The following is a 13,291-nucleotide window of genomic DNA, read 5'->3' as shown; positions in this document are numbered from 1 at the left end:
TGCTAAATGTACATGTATTTGATGTTTTGAGTAATTTGGTGGTTTTATATTGTTTCTCATGCTAAATGTACATGTATTTGATGTTTCGAGTAATTTGGTGGTTTTTTATTGTTTCTCATGCTAAATGTACATGTATTTGATGTTTTGAATAATTTGGTGGTATTATATTGTTACTCATGCTAAATGTACATGTATTTGATGTTTTGAGTAATTTGGTGGTTTTATATTGTTTTTCATGCTAAATGTACATGTATTTGATGTTTTGAGTAATTTGATCGTTTTATATTGTTTCTCATGCTAAATGTACATGTATTTTATGTTTTGAGTAATTTGGAGGTTTTATATTGTTTCTCATGCTAAATGTACATGTATTTGATGTTTTGAGTAATTTGATCGTTTTATATTGTTTCTCATGCTAAATGTTCATGCATTTGATGTTTTGAGTAATTTGGTGGTTTTATATTGTTACTCATGCTAAATGTTCATGCATTTGATGTTTTGAGTAATTTGGTGGTTTTATATTATTACTCATGCTAAATGTACATGTATTTGATGTTTTGAGTAATTTGATCGTTTTATATTGTTTCTCATGCTAAATGTACATGTATTTGATGTTTTGAGTAATTTGGTGGTTTTATATTGTTACTCATGCTAAATGTACATCTATTTGATGTTTTGAGTAATTTGGTGGTTTTATTTTGTTACTCATGCTAAATGTGCATGCATTTTATGTTTTGAGTAATTTGGTGGTTTTACAATTGTTACTCATGCTAAATGTACATGTATTTGATGTTTTGAATAATTTGGTGGTTTTATATTGTTACTCATGCTAAATGTACATCTATTTGATGTTTTGAGTAATTTGGTGGTTTTATTTTGTTACTCCTGCTAAATGTACATGTATTTGATGTTTTGATTAATTTGGTGGTTATATATTGCTACTCATGCTAAATGTACATGTATTTGATGTTTTGAGTAATTTGATCGTTTTATATTGTTTCTCATGCAAAATGTACATGTATTTTATGTTTTGAGTAATTTGGTGGTTTTACAATTGTTACTCATGCTAAATGTACATGTATTTGATGTTTTGAATAATTTGGTGGTATTATATTGTTACTCATGCTAAATGTACATGTATTTGATGTTTTGAGTAATTTGATCGTTTTATATTGTTTCTCATGCTAAATGTACATGTATTTTATGTTTTGAGTAATTTGGAGGTTTTATATTGTTTCTCATGCTAAATGTTCATGCATTTGATGTTTTGAGTAATTTGGTGGTTTTATATTGTTACTCATGCTAAATGTTCATGCATTTGATGTTTTGAGTAATTTGGTGGTTTTATATTATTACTCATGCTAAATGTACATGTATTTGATGTTTTGAGTAATTTGATCGTTTTATATTGTTTCTCATGCTAAATGTACATGTATTTGATGTTTTGAGTAATTTGGTGGTTTTATATTGTTACTCATGCTAAATGTACATGTATTTGATGTTTTGAGTAATTTGGTGGTTTTATATTGTTACTCATGCTAAATGTACATGTATTTGATGTTTTGAGTAATTTGATCGTTTTATATCGTTTCTCATGCTAAATGTACATGTATTTGATGTTTTGAGTAATTTGGTGGTTTTATATTGTTTCTCATGCTAAATGTACATGCATTTGATGTTTTGAGTAATTTGGTGGTTTTATATTGTTACTCCTGCTAAATGTACATGTATTTGATGTTTTGATTAATTTCTTCTTCTTCTTCTTTCGGCTGCTCCCGTTAGGGGTCGCCACAGCGGATCATCCGTATGATCCGCATAGTGATTTGGCACATGTTTTACGCCGGATGCCCTTCCTGACGCAACCCTGGTCGCCTCTTACGACACAGGGATATAGTACACCTATTTTAACCGGGGTATACACCGGCCCAGTATACTGGTACTCATTTCGCCGACCTCGGAAGGATGACAGGCTGAGTCAACCCCCTGGTGTATTAATTCAGTGGCCCAACGGGACTTGAACTCAGGACCTTTTGGATCCCAAGCCGCTGCCCTAACCACTGCGCCAACACCAGGCTCAATGTTTTGATTAATTTGGTGGTTATATATTGCTACTCATGCTAAATGTACATGTATTTGATGTTTTGAGTAATTTGATCGTTTTATATTGTTTCTCATGCAAAATGTACATGTATTTTATGTTTTGAGTAATTTGGTGGTTTTACAATTGTTACTCATGCTAAATGTACATGTATTTGATGTTTTGAGTAATTTGATCGTTTTATATTGTTTCTCATGCAAAATGTACATGTATTTTATGTTTTGAGTAATTTGGTGGTTTTACAATTGTTACTCATGCTAAATGTACATGTATTTGATGTTTTGAGTAATTTGGTGGTTTTATATTGTTACTCTGCTAAATGCACATGCATTTGATGTTTTGAGTAATTTGGTGGTTTTATAGTTACTCATGCTAAATGTGCATGTATTTGATGTTTTGAGTAATTTGGTGGTTTTATATTGTTACTCATGCTAAATGTGCATGTATTTGATGTTTTGAGTAATTTGGTGGTTTTATATTGTTACTCATGCTAAATGTGCATGTATTTGATGTTTTGAGTAATTTGGTGGTTTTATATTGTTTCTCATGCTAAATGTACATGTATTTGATGTTTCGAGTAATTTGGTGGTTTTACAATTGTTACTCATGCTAAATGTACATGTATTTGATGTTTTGAGTAATTTGGTGTTTTTATATTGTTACTCTGCGAAAGGTACATGTATTTGATGTTTTGAGTAATTTGGTGGTTTTATATTGTTACTCATGCTAAATGTGCATGTATTTAATGTTTTGAGTAATTTGGTGGTTTTATATTGTTACTCATGCTAAATGTACATGTATTTGATGTTTTGAATAATTTTGTGGTTTTATATTGTTACTCATGCTAAATGTACATGTATTTGATGTTTTGATTAATTTGGTGGTTTTATATTGTTACTCATGCTAAATGTGCATGTATTTGATGTTTTGAGTTTTTCAAATCCAGTCAATTGTTCTGCTTTCAGAGCACTTACTGTGCAGAAACTTCCTGACTTGTAGTCTGCCACCTGGGGCACCTGGGGAAGAGTAACCAATCAGAAAACTTGACATGTTAAAATGCAACATTTGTTTTAATGAATGATTTATGATTTATGTTTTTTTTTATCAGATTTTGCAGAAACATCTCCATCATCCATATGTGTGATGTCATGTTTGATGTATAATTCAGGAACCACAGGGGTTTCAGCCATATTCCAAACAGTAAGATGCGTTACACTATCAACTGACAAACCTGTAAAACCTTTGCAAGTGGTGAGAACATCCGCTCCCAGACTGGGATGTCGGCGGTTCAAATGCCGGCCGAGTCATAACAAAGACTTATAAAATGAAATGCCCGCTGAGTGCAGTGAGAGAAAGGCAGCGCCATTTTGTTGTGACGTCACTGGGACCCAGAGTGCCCCAGGAAGTGACTGCACTTCCCCCAAGCTAAGTTGGCCGTTTGTCTCTTATCCAAACAGTCTTATGTTGTGTCTCATCTATTCGTCTATGTCCATATGTGTGACATGTGTGTTGTTTCTCCACTGCGAGCCTTATAGCGAGTGAAAAAAAAAATCAAGAAGTAAAACAGAGTCAAAAATAGAAGATTGCAATTCAGTCCTTGAACCCTCAACAACAGATTTTTCAAATACATTTTCACACCTCTCAAAATATTGATTGGATATGGTATCATTTCATTTCAATGTGGCCCTTGTGTGCACGAACAAGAATGAATAAAATGACATGCAATTGAATAAAGTGACAGGAATAAATACAGCGATGTCAAAATAAAGTCTTGTATGCACGAATGGTTAATACAGATAGAGTTCATTAAGTTTGGTTGGTTTTCATGTGAACAAGTTCTTATTGCATTGCATTTGATATAATAATAATTAATTAATTATTTTAGTGAGATAAAGTCTTTCATTAATATTGTTGATTTTATATATATATATATATATATATATATATATATATATATATATATATATATATATATATATATATATATATGTAAATGGTATTAAATAATGGAAGTATTTTGATGAAAATAAAATAAATAAATGTTATTTATAAAATACATACATTTATACACATAAAAGGCAATGTGCGTGTGTGTGTGTGTGTGTGTGTGTGTGTGTGTGTGTGTGTGTGTGTGTGTGTGTGTGTGTGTGTGTGTGTGTGTTTGTGTGTGTGTGTGTGTGTGTGTGTGTGTCTGTCCTCCATAATTCCAAAACCATAAAACCTATCAGCCTGAAACTTTGCGTGCATACTAAGAAAACTCCAAGGAAGTGCAAGAGTGAAAATTGGGTGTTTGGGTTAATTAATACACCCCTTTTGAATATAATTAAGCCTTATTTAATTATATCCTTCATCAAGTGATCCTCGGACACCTCGCTGTCTGGGGTCTTTAAGCATTTCCTGGGAAACGTCACTGGGGTCTGAAGCCGCCATGTTTTTTAGCCTGCTCAATCTTTCCTTGACTTGGAACAGGCCACAACTTGGAACAAGCTGCTCATCATAGTTATGAATCGCTGGGTACATTCCAATGCTTAGAAACGCCTGGCGACGTCAGCATTCGTTGTTGTATTTCATTTCCGCACATGCGATCACCATGAGTATCTCTTAAACTAAGAAGAATTACAAAATTTAAGCTCCAGCATCGAACTTACAAGAAGTACCGACTCCTCAAAAAGTGTTTTTGTCCAATTCGGACTTGTGACATTTTGAGCGTCTCTGGGAGATGTATGTTTAATATGACGGTCGGTGATTGCCAATTGCATGCCAAGGGAGCTGTTTCTTATCGACCGCTTCGTTGGAGTGCTTGCTTGAATGCTTAAGCCACTTGGCAAGCACCCTCCAAGCTGTTTGGTTTTTTGTGTCGGGAAAAGGACACGTGCTTTCAATCTTACATTGATTCGACTACGTTTCCGCCTTTGTTGGGTCCCGCGGTGCCGTGCGGTAGGTGCCTCGGGAGGTGTCTCATACACTGAAAATGTGCAACTGTTTTTACAGGACATCGCTTTGTTTAACCTTTTTGTGTGATCTCCTCTTGTTATCCACCTCTCATGTTGACATCAATACATATTTAAAAAATCAATAAGGTCCATCCGACCAGGTGTTCGCCATGCTTGTTCTAGCTGTGAAGGCATAAAGTATAAATCAACATTTTGTGTTCTGTGGCTTGATATATTTTTGAATTTAATTTCGCTAATTACCCACTTTAAATCCTCTTTCAAAGAACACTGTTTCAAGGTAAATCTTTGTGTTTGTCATTTTTATTTACTTGATGCGTGTGTACATTTCCACATGTGAATATTGTTGCGGTTCTCGGAACCGCATGCATACAACAGAAAGGTGTTCCAAGACAGTTATGCCATTACTATACGTGTAGATATACCCCTTTCTTTTGTTTAGTGGGACAACGGGGAGTGCGTTGCGATGATCTAATAGTTAGGGTTATTAAATAATTTTCCCGTCCATTTCATTCCCACTCTCCTTTTCTTTTCTAAGGCAAAATGCACGACGTGCGCTCGGTGCTGGACTGTCGCTTTGAGCTTCCACGACAACCCACGGTACCCTCCCCTCTGATCACTCCTGAGGAAAATCTGCCTGCTGCACCAACGTCTACTCGAAACCCGACATGTGCGGCGAGTCACGTGCGTTTTCGCTGTAAGCTTGGCGGGCTGCTGCGCCGCCGTGCAGTATCTGCTGCACCAACGTCTCCCCGAAACCTGGCCCAAGCTGGCGGACCACGTGAGGGGTCAGGGCCAATCAAAGCACCCAATTCGGGCGATGATGATGAATTTGGCATGATCCCCTCCCCCAAGCCTCGGGCTCTATAAACGACGGAGAAGCTCCTCCGTCTGTGTGGGGTGGTGTGGTGTGGTGTGTGTGGGCATTTTCATGCAGTGTGTTCCTGCTTCTCGTCTCTGCCCACATGACCTCGACCTCGCCTCCTGCTTCCCGACTCCGCCCACGTCTCGCCTCGACGAACCGCCTCCTGCCTGCTCCCGCCCACTACTCCACCCTCGCACTCTGGACTCCGCCCTTCCCCCCTCAAGCTCCTCCCTCAAAACACAGGCTCCACACATGCGGCTTGGGCCAGAGACAACGCGACTATTGTTGGGTCCCGCACCACGGAGCATCCCCTCCCCCGAAACGCCCAGGTACAGACAGCATAACCTAAACCCCCTCCCTCCCTGGCTGCAAAAGTCCATTCTCATTGGGGTTTCTTTTTCTGTGTGTCTGAGTGTGCTGGCGCCAGTCTGTTAAGTAAGTCTGTGGAACATCATTATTGTTGTTACTTTTATTAATCTCGCGTCAAGACTGCCCTGTGTCTGCTTTCGTAAGTTGCTTGTATTATTGTCACACTCCACATCTCTCTCCTCTTTCCCTGCATTACATACCCAATAAATCTTCACTGTGCCACATATCTTTCCTCGCCTGCTTGTTCATAAATCATTATTATAAGGAATGTTTCCTGCTCGTTTTTGTCTTTTCTCCCATTGGTCCAGCATGGTCCGAATCCTACTCTAGCCGGGATTTTATTCCCAACGATACGTTCCTTTTAGCCGGTACGTCCTTGGCAGTGTCGCGCGGCTACATCTGATCCGGAAAAGTGATCCGATCCAGTAGAGTGATCCGGTTTGGGCAAGGCGTACCGAGGGCGTGGTTCCACAGTAATTAAACCACGTGATTAAGTAGGTAACCCGATTAACCCATAGACGGGAGTACCCTGGGTCACGCGGTTGAGTTATTGGTGTTCATGGTCGGTTAAGCGACCTGCCGCATCACGGAATTATCCGTGTGCGACGGCCTACAATTCCGGGGAGTCTGGTGGGAATCGACTTAGTTTTCCCCACCTTGTGGTCTTCTCACCCGACCCCGCCGGCCCGCAACAATATGTATATAAACTATATTACTGCAATGGCACTTGGCACCATTGTATGTTATTAGTTATTGGTCGTTGGTTGGTATCTCCATATCGGGGTTTAAGAATGTGGAATGGAGCCATCCAGGTCTCAAAGTATCCACCTCCATATGTGTGTGTGTGTGTGTGTGTGTGTGTGTGTGTGTGTGTGTGTGTGTGTGTGTGTGTGTGTGTGTGTGTGTGTGTGTGTGTGTGTGTTTGTGTGTGTACGTGCAAGTTGCTGTTGTCTGCTATCTCCATATGTGGGTGGGTTTCAGGAGGTGACACATAGACCTACCACTTGTAAAAGTATTCGTGTGTGTGTGTGTGTGTGTGTGTGTGTGTGTGTGTGTGTGTGTGTGTGTGTGTGCCGTTGATTGGTATCTACATATGCGAGCTTCAGAATGTGGAATGGAGTCCTCCCATGGTAGGCTCAAAGTATCCACCTTCATTTCAGTAAGGGATCACGATTCATGGACCGAGCTGTGAAGTTTTCTGTTCTCAAAGTTTTGTGCCGAGGGATTCTCTTCAGGATCGTCACTGAACCCTGGCCAGCTTCCAACTGTAGTTCATTTGTAATAATATTCCCAGAGATGGTTTTTAATACCGCTGTAAGGTTCTTTGTCATCATTCCCGTAGCTCCAACTATGACTGGTGCAACTTTGGTGTTCTTCCGCTTCCAGGATCTTTTCACTTCACTCTTGAGGTCTTGGTATTTGGTCATTTTCTTGATTTCTGCATTGTTTCGTCCAAAATCACTGCTATATACACCTCACGTCACAATGCCTTCTTCTCTTTGTTTTTGTCCCTAAGTATGATATCTGGTCGCAATGCTTTGTTTTCGGTTCACGCTCGATGGGATCATTAGTTCGTATGTGAACGGAAGGTACTTCCATGTTTTTAGTCAATGCTTTTGGTTCATGTTCCCACAAATTTTCTGGAATGGGAATATCAAAGTTTTTGCAGATGTGCCAGCGGTTAACTTTGTTGTGTTGTTGTGTGTACAGCTGTTCTGACATGCGTTTTTTGAATTTTATTTGTGTTCGGTTATTTAGCACAACACATCACTCTCTTTGCTAACCCCACCACCACCCCTCACCTTTCTTTCTCTTTTTTATTTTTCCTCCTCCCCCCCCACTCTCTCTCTCTCTCTCTCTCTCTCTCTCTCTCTCTCTCTCTCTCTCTCTCTCTCTCTCTCTCTCTCTCTCTCTCTCTCTCTCTCTCTCTCTCTCTCTCTCTCTCTCTCTCTCTCTCTCTCTCTCTCTCTCTCTCTCTCTCTCTCTCTCTCTCTCTCTCTCTCTGTCCCCTCCTCACTCCCCCTCCGAATAAAATGCAGCACTCTCCTCCACACCTCTGTCACTCTCTCGCTGTCTCCGTCTGTCTGTCTGTCTGTCTGTCTGTCTGCCTGTCTGTCTGTCTGTCTGTCTGTCTGTCTGTCTGTCTGTCTGTCTCTCTCTCTCTCTCTCCCTCTCTCTCTCTCTCTCTCTCTCTCTCTCTCTCTCTTGCACCCTCCCTTCAGCAGTGTATAGCAATGTTTGTTGAGGCGTCGCTCTCCCCACCTCCACCCTCCTTCCTCGCTCTTTTCCTCTTCCTTGCTCCCCCTTCCTCACCCACTCCTCGCTTCCCCCCCCCATTCTCTCTCCTCCATTCTCTCCATCCTCTCTGCCTCCCCTCTCTCTTTCTCCCTCCCCAACCCCCTTTTAATATGTCCATCAGTGATGTGACGGGTTGTATTTGCTCGTCTCCACAAGAAGAGAGCCGTTTGTCTGTGTCACCATTTTTCTCAGATATGGCTGAATGGACCTTCATAAAACTTTCAGAGGTTTGTCAGTGACTGCCAGGGAGTGTTTTAGGGCAGGGGGGGGGGAGTTTGTTTTTTGTCGGTTCTTTTTTTTTCTTTTTTTTTGGTTAAATCTCTGTATATTTCCAAAGCCTTTTTGATTAATGACAATTATATTCAAGTACACATATGTATGAATAACTACAAAACAATTCCCAGACATTTAAATACAACTAAACCTCTTTCGGAAGCAAAGTTAATGGTACATCTTCTTCTTCTTCTTCTTCTTCTTCTTCTTCTTCTCAAGAATGGCACCATATTTATAGATCAGGGTCAAACTTAACCCAGAAACATCAACAGCACATTCAAGAGCATCCATTCAACGAATAACATCGAATTCCACTTCCATGGATACACTTTTACAATACCTCTTCACCAATAATTTACAGCGTGTTTACAAATTCCCGTTACCCCCTCAACAGAACCTGATAAATTAATATAATGAACACACAAGAGGTATAAATGTAAACTATGAATACACAAAACTTTTACTGTCTGAAAAAACAAAATATTCACATATATATATATATATATATATATATATATATATATATATATATATATATATATATATATATATGTATATATATATATATATATATATACATATATATATATATATATATATATATATGTATATATATATATATATATGTATATATATGTATATATATACATATATATATACATATATATATATATATATACATATATATATATATATATATATATATGTATATATATATATATATGTATATATATGTATATATATATATATATATATATATATATATATATATATATGTATATATATGTATATATATGTATATATATATATATATATATATATATATATATATATATATATATATATATATATATATATATATATATATATATATATATATATACGTGTGTGTGTGTGTGTGTGTGTGTGTGTGTGATTTCCAGATCGATTGAACAAATGAAGACTCAATGAATAAAGATATGGGATCGAGGACTGCGCCAAATACAACAATTACGATGGCATTGAGAACCAAGACGAGGATTGCAGCTTTGGTGAGGAAGAGGGTCGCACACGTGGCGCCCGGAGTCGCGCTGATTGACATGCGTTTGGGACACGGTCTGGCCTTGAAGCTTGTTGAGTTTTGCCAACCCCATCATGCTAAGAATGAAAACCCGAACTTTGGCGACTTCATTTTTGAAAAGTTTCACTCGCATGGAACCGAGCTCTGTGGGACCCAGGACCACGCTGAATACGACTTTGACTGGAGCAAGAACCAATCCGGGGGCGGCAGCCTTGGTGGGGCGGAGGGGTACGCAGAAGTTGCACAATCGACATGCGTTTGGGACACAGCCTGGTGCCCTGGCCTTGACTTACCTTGTGGCTTGTTTGGTTTTGTCAACTCTATCCTCTCAAGGAAGGGTGAGACTGAGGAAGGATGAGACCAAGAAGGAAGAGACTGAGACCGGGCGTACCACAGTGGTCACATGGGAGGTCGCATGGATGTACATAATCACCCCTTCGGGGACAGAGGGGGAAACGGAGCATGGATAAGGCAACAGCTTGATCCATGAGTCGTGGTTCCTTGCTGGGGTGAATATGGATGCTTCAGTAATCGGGAAGGTGCCGTTAAATGGAGCAATGATAAGGAGACGGCTTGGTCCGAGTCATAGTTTCTTGATGATGTAAAGATGGATACTTCAACATTTGGGAAGGCTCTGTTAAACGGAGTAACCATCCGATGGGCGATCTTGTTCTAAGCATGCAACGCGTTCTTCTGACAGATACCTTTATTTGGGCTGTCTATCGGCAACTGACAGCTGCCTCAATCACTCCCGAAAATAAAATAAAATTAAAATCGACCCCCATGACCCCCAACCCCTCTGGCCCGTCCCCTCGGGGTCATATCAAAAATCCGACAGCGTTGTGCACTTCCCCATACATATATCTACTATGTCCCAAAGTTTCAAGTTCCAATTTCAAACGAAGTAGGAGGAGTTACAGGGTAAGACAGACGGATGTACGTACGGACGGACGGACAGCGGAGACAATCACAATATTCCCGCTTTTTTTCAAAAGCGCGGGAATAAAAAAACCTGGGCTACGAGCATTAAGCAAAAACATACCTTCTGCTTATAATTCAAAACACCTCACAGCACAGGAGAACATGGGGACAGGAATACTGAACTGCAAAGGGTGGGGACTTTTAATACCCTCCCCTACCTGGAGGCAGCGCCACACAATACACATTTACATGGAGAATTTGCATTCCCCACCCCTCACCCTCGAAAATCACCGGCAAAGATAAAAACACCCCCATACAATAATTGGGGTCATCTGTAGTAAGTCTGGATGTAATTGGCCCATAACTGTAGGAGTAGCATGACAAACAAACACACACAAACACCAGTCTGTGAATTATGATAAGGATTATATTATTATATACACACATATTGATATGTGATTATATATCGTTATACATATTACATGTGGCTATTCATATTATGCATGACATATTGTATATATTATATGCAATACACACAGACATCTCGTTTTGCTTCATTTTCTGTTCCTAACAATTCTCTGTCACACGCAAACACAAACAGACAGACACACACACACACACACACACACACACACACACACACACACACACACACACACACACACACACACACACACACACACACACACACACACACACACACTGATTTGTACATATGCAACTCTCACTCCAGCACCCCTGCAATACCTGCACAATTTCATCACATAGAAGCAAACAAGAAAAACATCTTTCCCTGCATTTTATAAATACACAAGACGGTATGAAACCGGTCCCTCACTGGTGATCCTCGCCGATAAAGAATAAATGTCGAGACTCTTTCAATCCCAAGACTTGACAGAGCTGACAAAGGACAGGCATACAAAAAAGTCACCCCTCCATTTCCTTTTTTAAATTCGTCCTTCGACCGTACAGAAACGAGCCAAAAGAAACACCACGAACAAGAGTGGAAAGACCGCATGGCCAAGATATTGTGGACTCCTCGAGCGGTGGCCTCCAGGGATCCCAGCTGGATTGCTTGGCAATCAGAGTTTGATTCATCCCCGGGAGAGCAGCCCTCTCTGAAAATAGACTAAGCAAAGAACCTATCCAGATTTGATTTTTTTTCTTTTTTTTTTTTCCTCCTCCTGTGCAAGTTCAAATTGTGTCAAATCTCCTTATAATTTCCAGCTCTTTCCAGCAGCCCCAGGCCACCTTCAAAGCAGCCGGTATATCGAGCGGTATTCCCTCGCCAGTCGAGTCCTCAAGCTCCCTTACTCACCTCCAGAAAGGTCTGGTTACCGGCTCTTTAGCATCTCCAGCCGTTCATCCGAGCCACAGTTTGAAGTCATTCGCTTTCGTACCTTCATTAACTCCCCCCTATTGGAAGCTAAGCGAATAATAGAGCTATTCTGGAATCTACTCGATGGATTTCTTCATTACGCAAGGTTTTGATCAAAATGCCTCGATTCATGGCGTCACGTGGCACGAATGCTGACGGGCTCGACGAATCTAGGACATTGTTATGCATTCACTTTGAGACGAACACGAATAAATGGTTAAGAAAGGAATAAATGAGCAACTAAATGTTGGAGTGCGTTCGAAGGATTTTTGTTTCTTTTTTCGTGCCCGAATCAAGGAGCGCACGCCCTGGAAACTCAAGTGTTCAGAACGCTAATCAGCCTGTAATTTATCCTCAGCACAAAGTTAACCTGGGGGGGCCTCGAGCCAGTGAATCAAGAGCTACAGGAATTATTGGACTCCTTTCGCAGGAAGCCATGGCAACTGGGCCATCCAGCATATCCACGGAGTGGTTTCAAGTCTCGAGTTGTTCGATCATCACCTCGCCACAAGCACGTTTCACGTTTCTATCACAGGCATCGACTCTTCCCTGGGGCTTGTAAGTTACTTTTGGATTCATGGTACAGTAGATTCCTCCCCGAGTGGCTTTAAACAGCCACAACGCAAATCCACGAATTTATGACTTCGGGTTGAAACCGAAAGTGGTGTACATCGTGGTCGCTTCGGCGATAATCTACAATTGTAATCCGGTTTTGCTGACTGAAGCAAATGCCAGTTGAATACAAAAAGTTCCAATGACCATCGATCCCCAACAACACGAGACGAAGGTGGGGGCAAGATTACCATGCCCCCATCGAATATTTTGTAAACACGCCCTCCTTTGTGACGTCACTTTGGTCAGTACATCAAACATTATTCATTTGAAAATTCCTGCAACGTCGTCAGCCATGGAGCCCTCTCGTGCGGATATTTACGCCACGAAACACATCACCAGGACCGGTGTGGTTATACAGGGGATTAGTGGACAGATGCTGCACCCACCTGATTCTCCAGGAAAATGAAACAAAATCCTTTTGAGGATTACTTATGCCTACAACAGTAAACAGTGACATTGTTAT

At 40.1% G+C, this 13,291-nt stretch overlaps 1 protein-coding gene across 2 annotated transcripts in view; it reads right to left on the bottom strand.

Annotated features, from left to right (window-relative positions):
* Positions 1 to 13,291, bottom strand: part of EXT1 (exostosin glycosyltransferase 1) — a 218,277-nt gene that overhangs the window by 41,521 nt on the left and 163,465 nt on the right. Inside the window, exon 3 of one of the 2 annotated variants that reach the window (XM_085853626.1) lies at positions 3,073 to 3,114. The exons of the other annotated variant lie outside the window; for it this stretch is intronic. Within the exon in view, the coding sequence (XP_085709752.1) occupies positions 3,073 to 3,114 (42 nt within the window). The remainder of the gene's footprint in view (positions 1 to 3,072; positions 3,115 to 13,291) is intronic. 2 annotated transcript variants of the gene reach the window in all.

Source organism: Eptatretus burgeri, chromosome 14, assembly GCF_056783735.1.
Source record: "Eptatretus burgeri isolate ZD-2024b chromosome 14, Ebu_testis_v1, whole genome shotgun sequence".
In the NCBI taxonomy this organism is placed as follows: Eukaryota; Metazoa; Chordata; class Myxini; order Myxiniformes; family Myxinidae; genus Eptatretus; species Eptatretus burgeri.
Note: the sequence above shows the minus strand (reverse complement) of the source record. Positions and strands in the feature narration are given on the sequence as shown.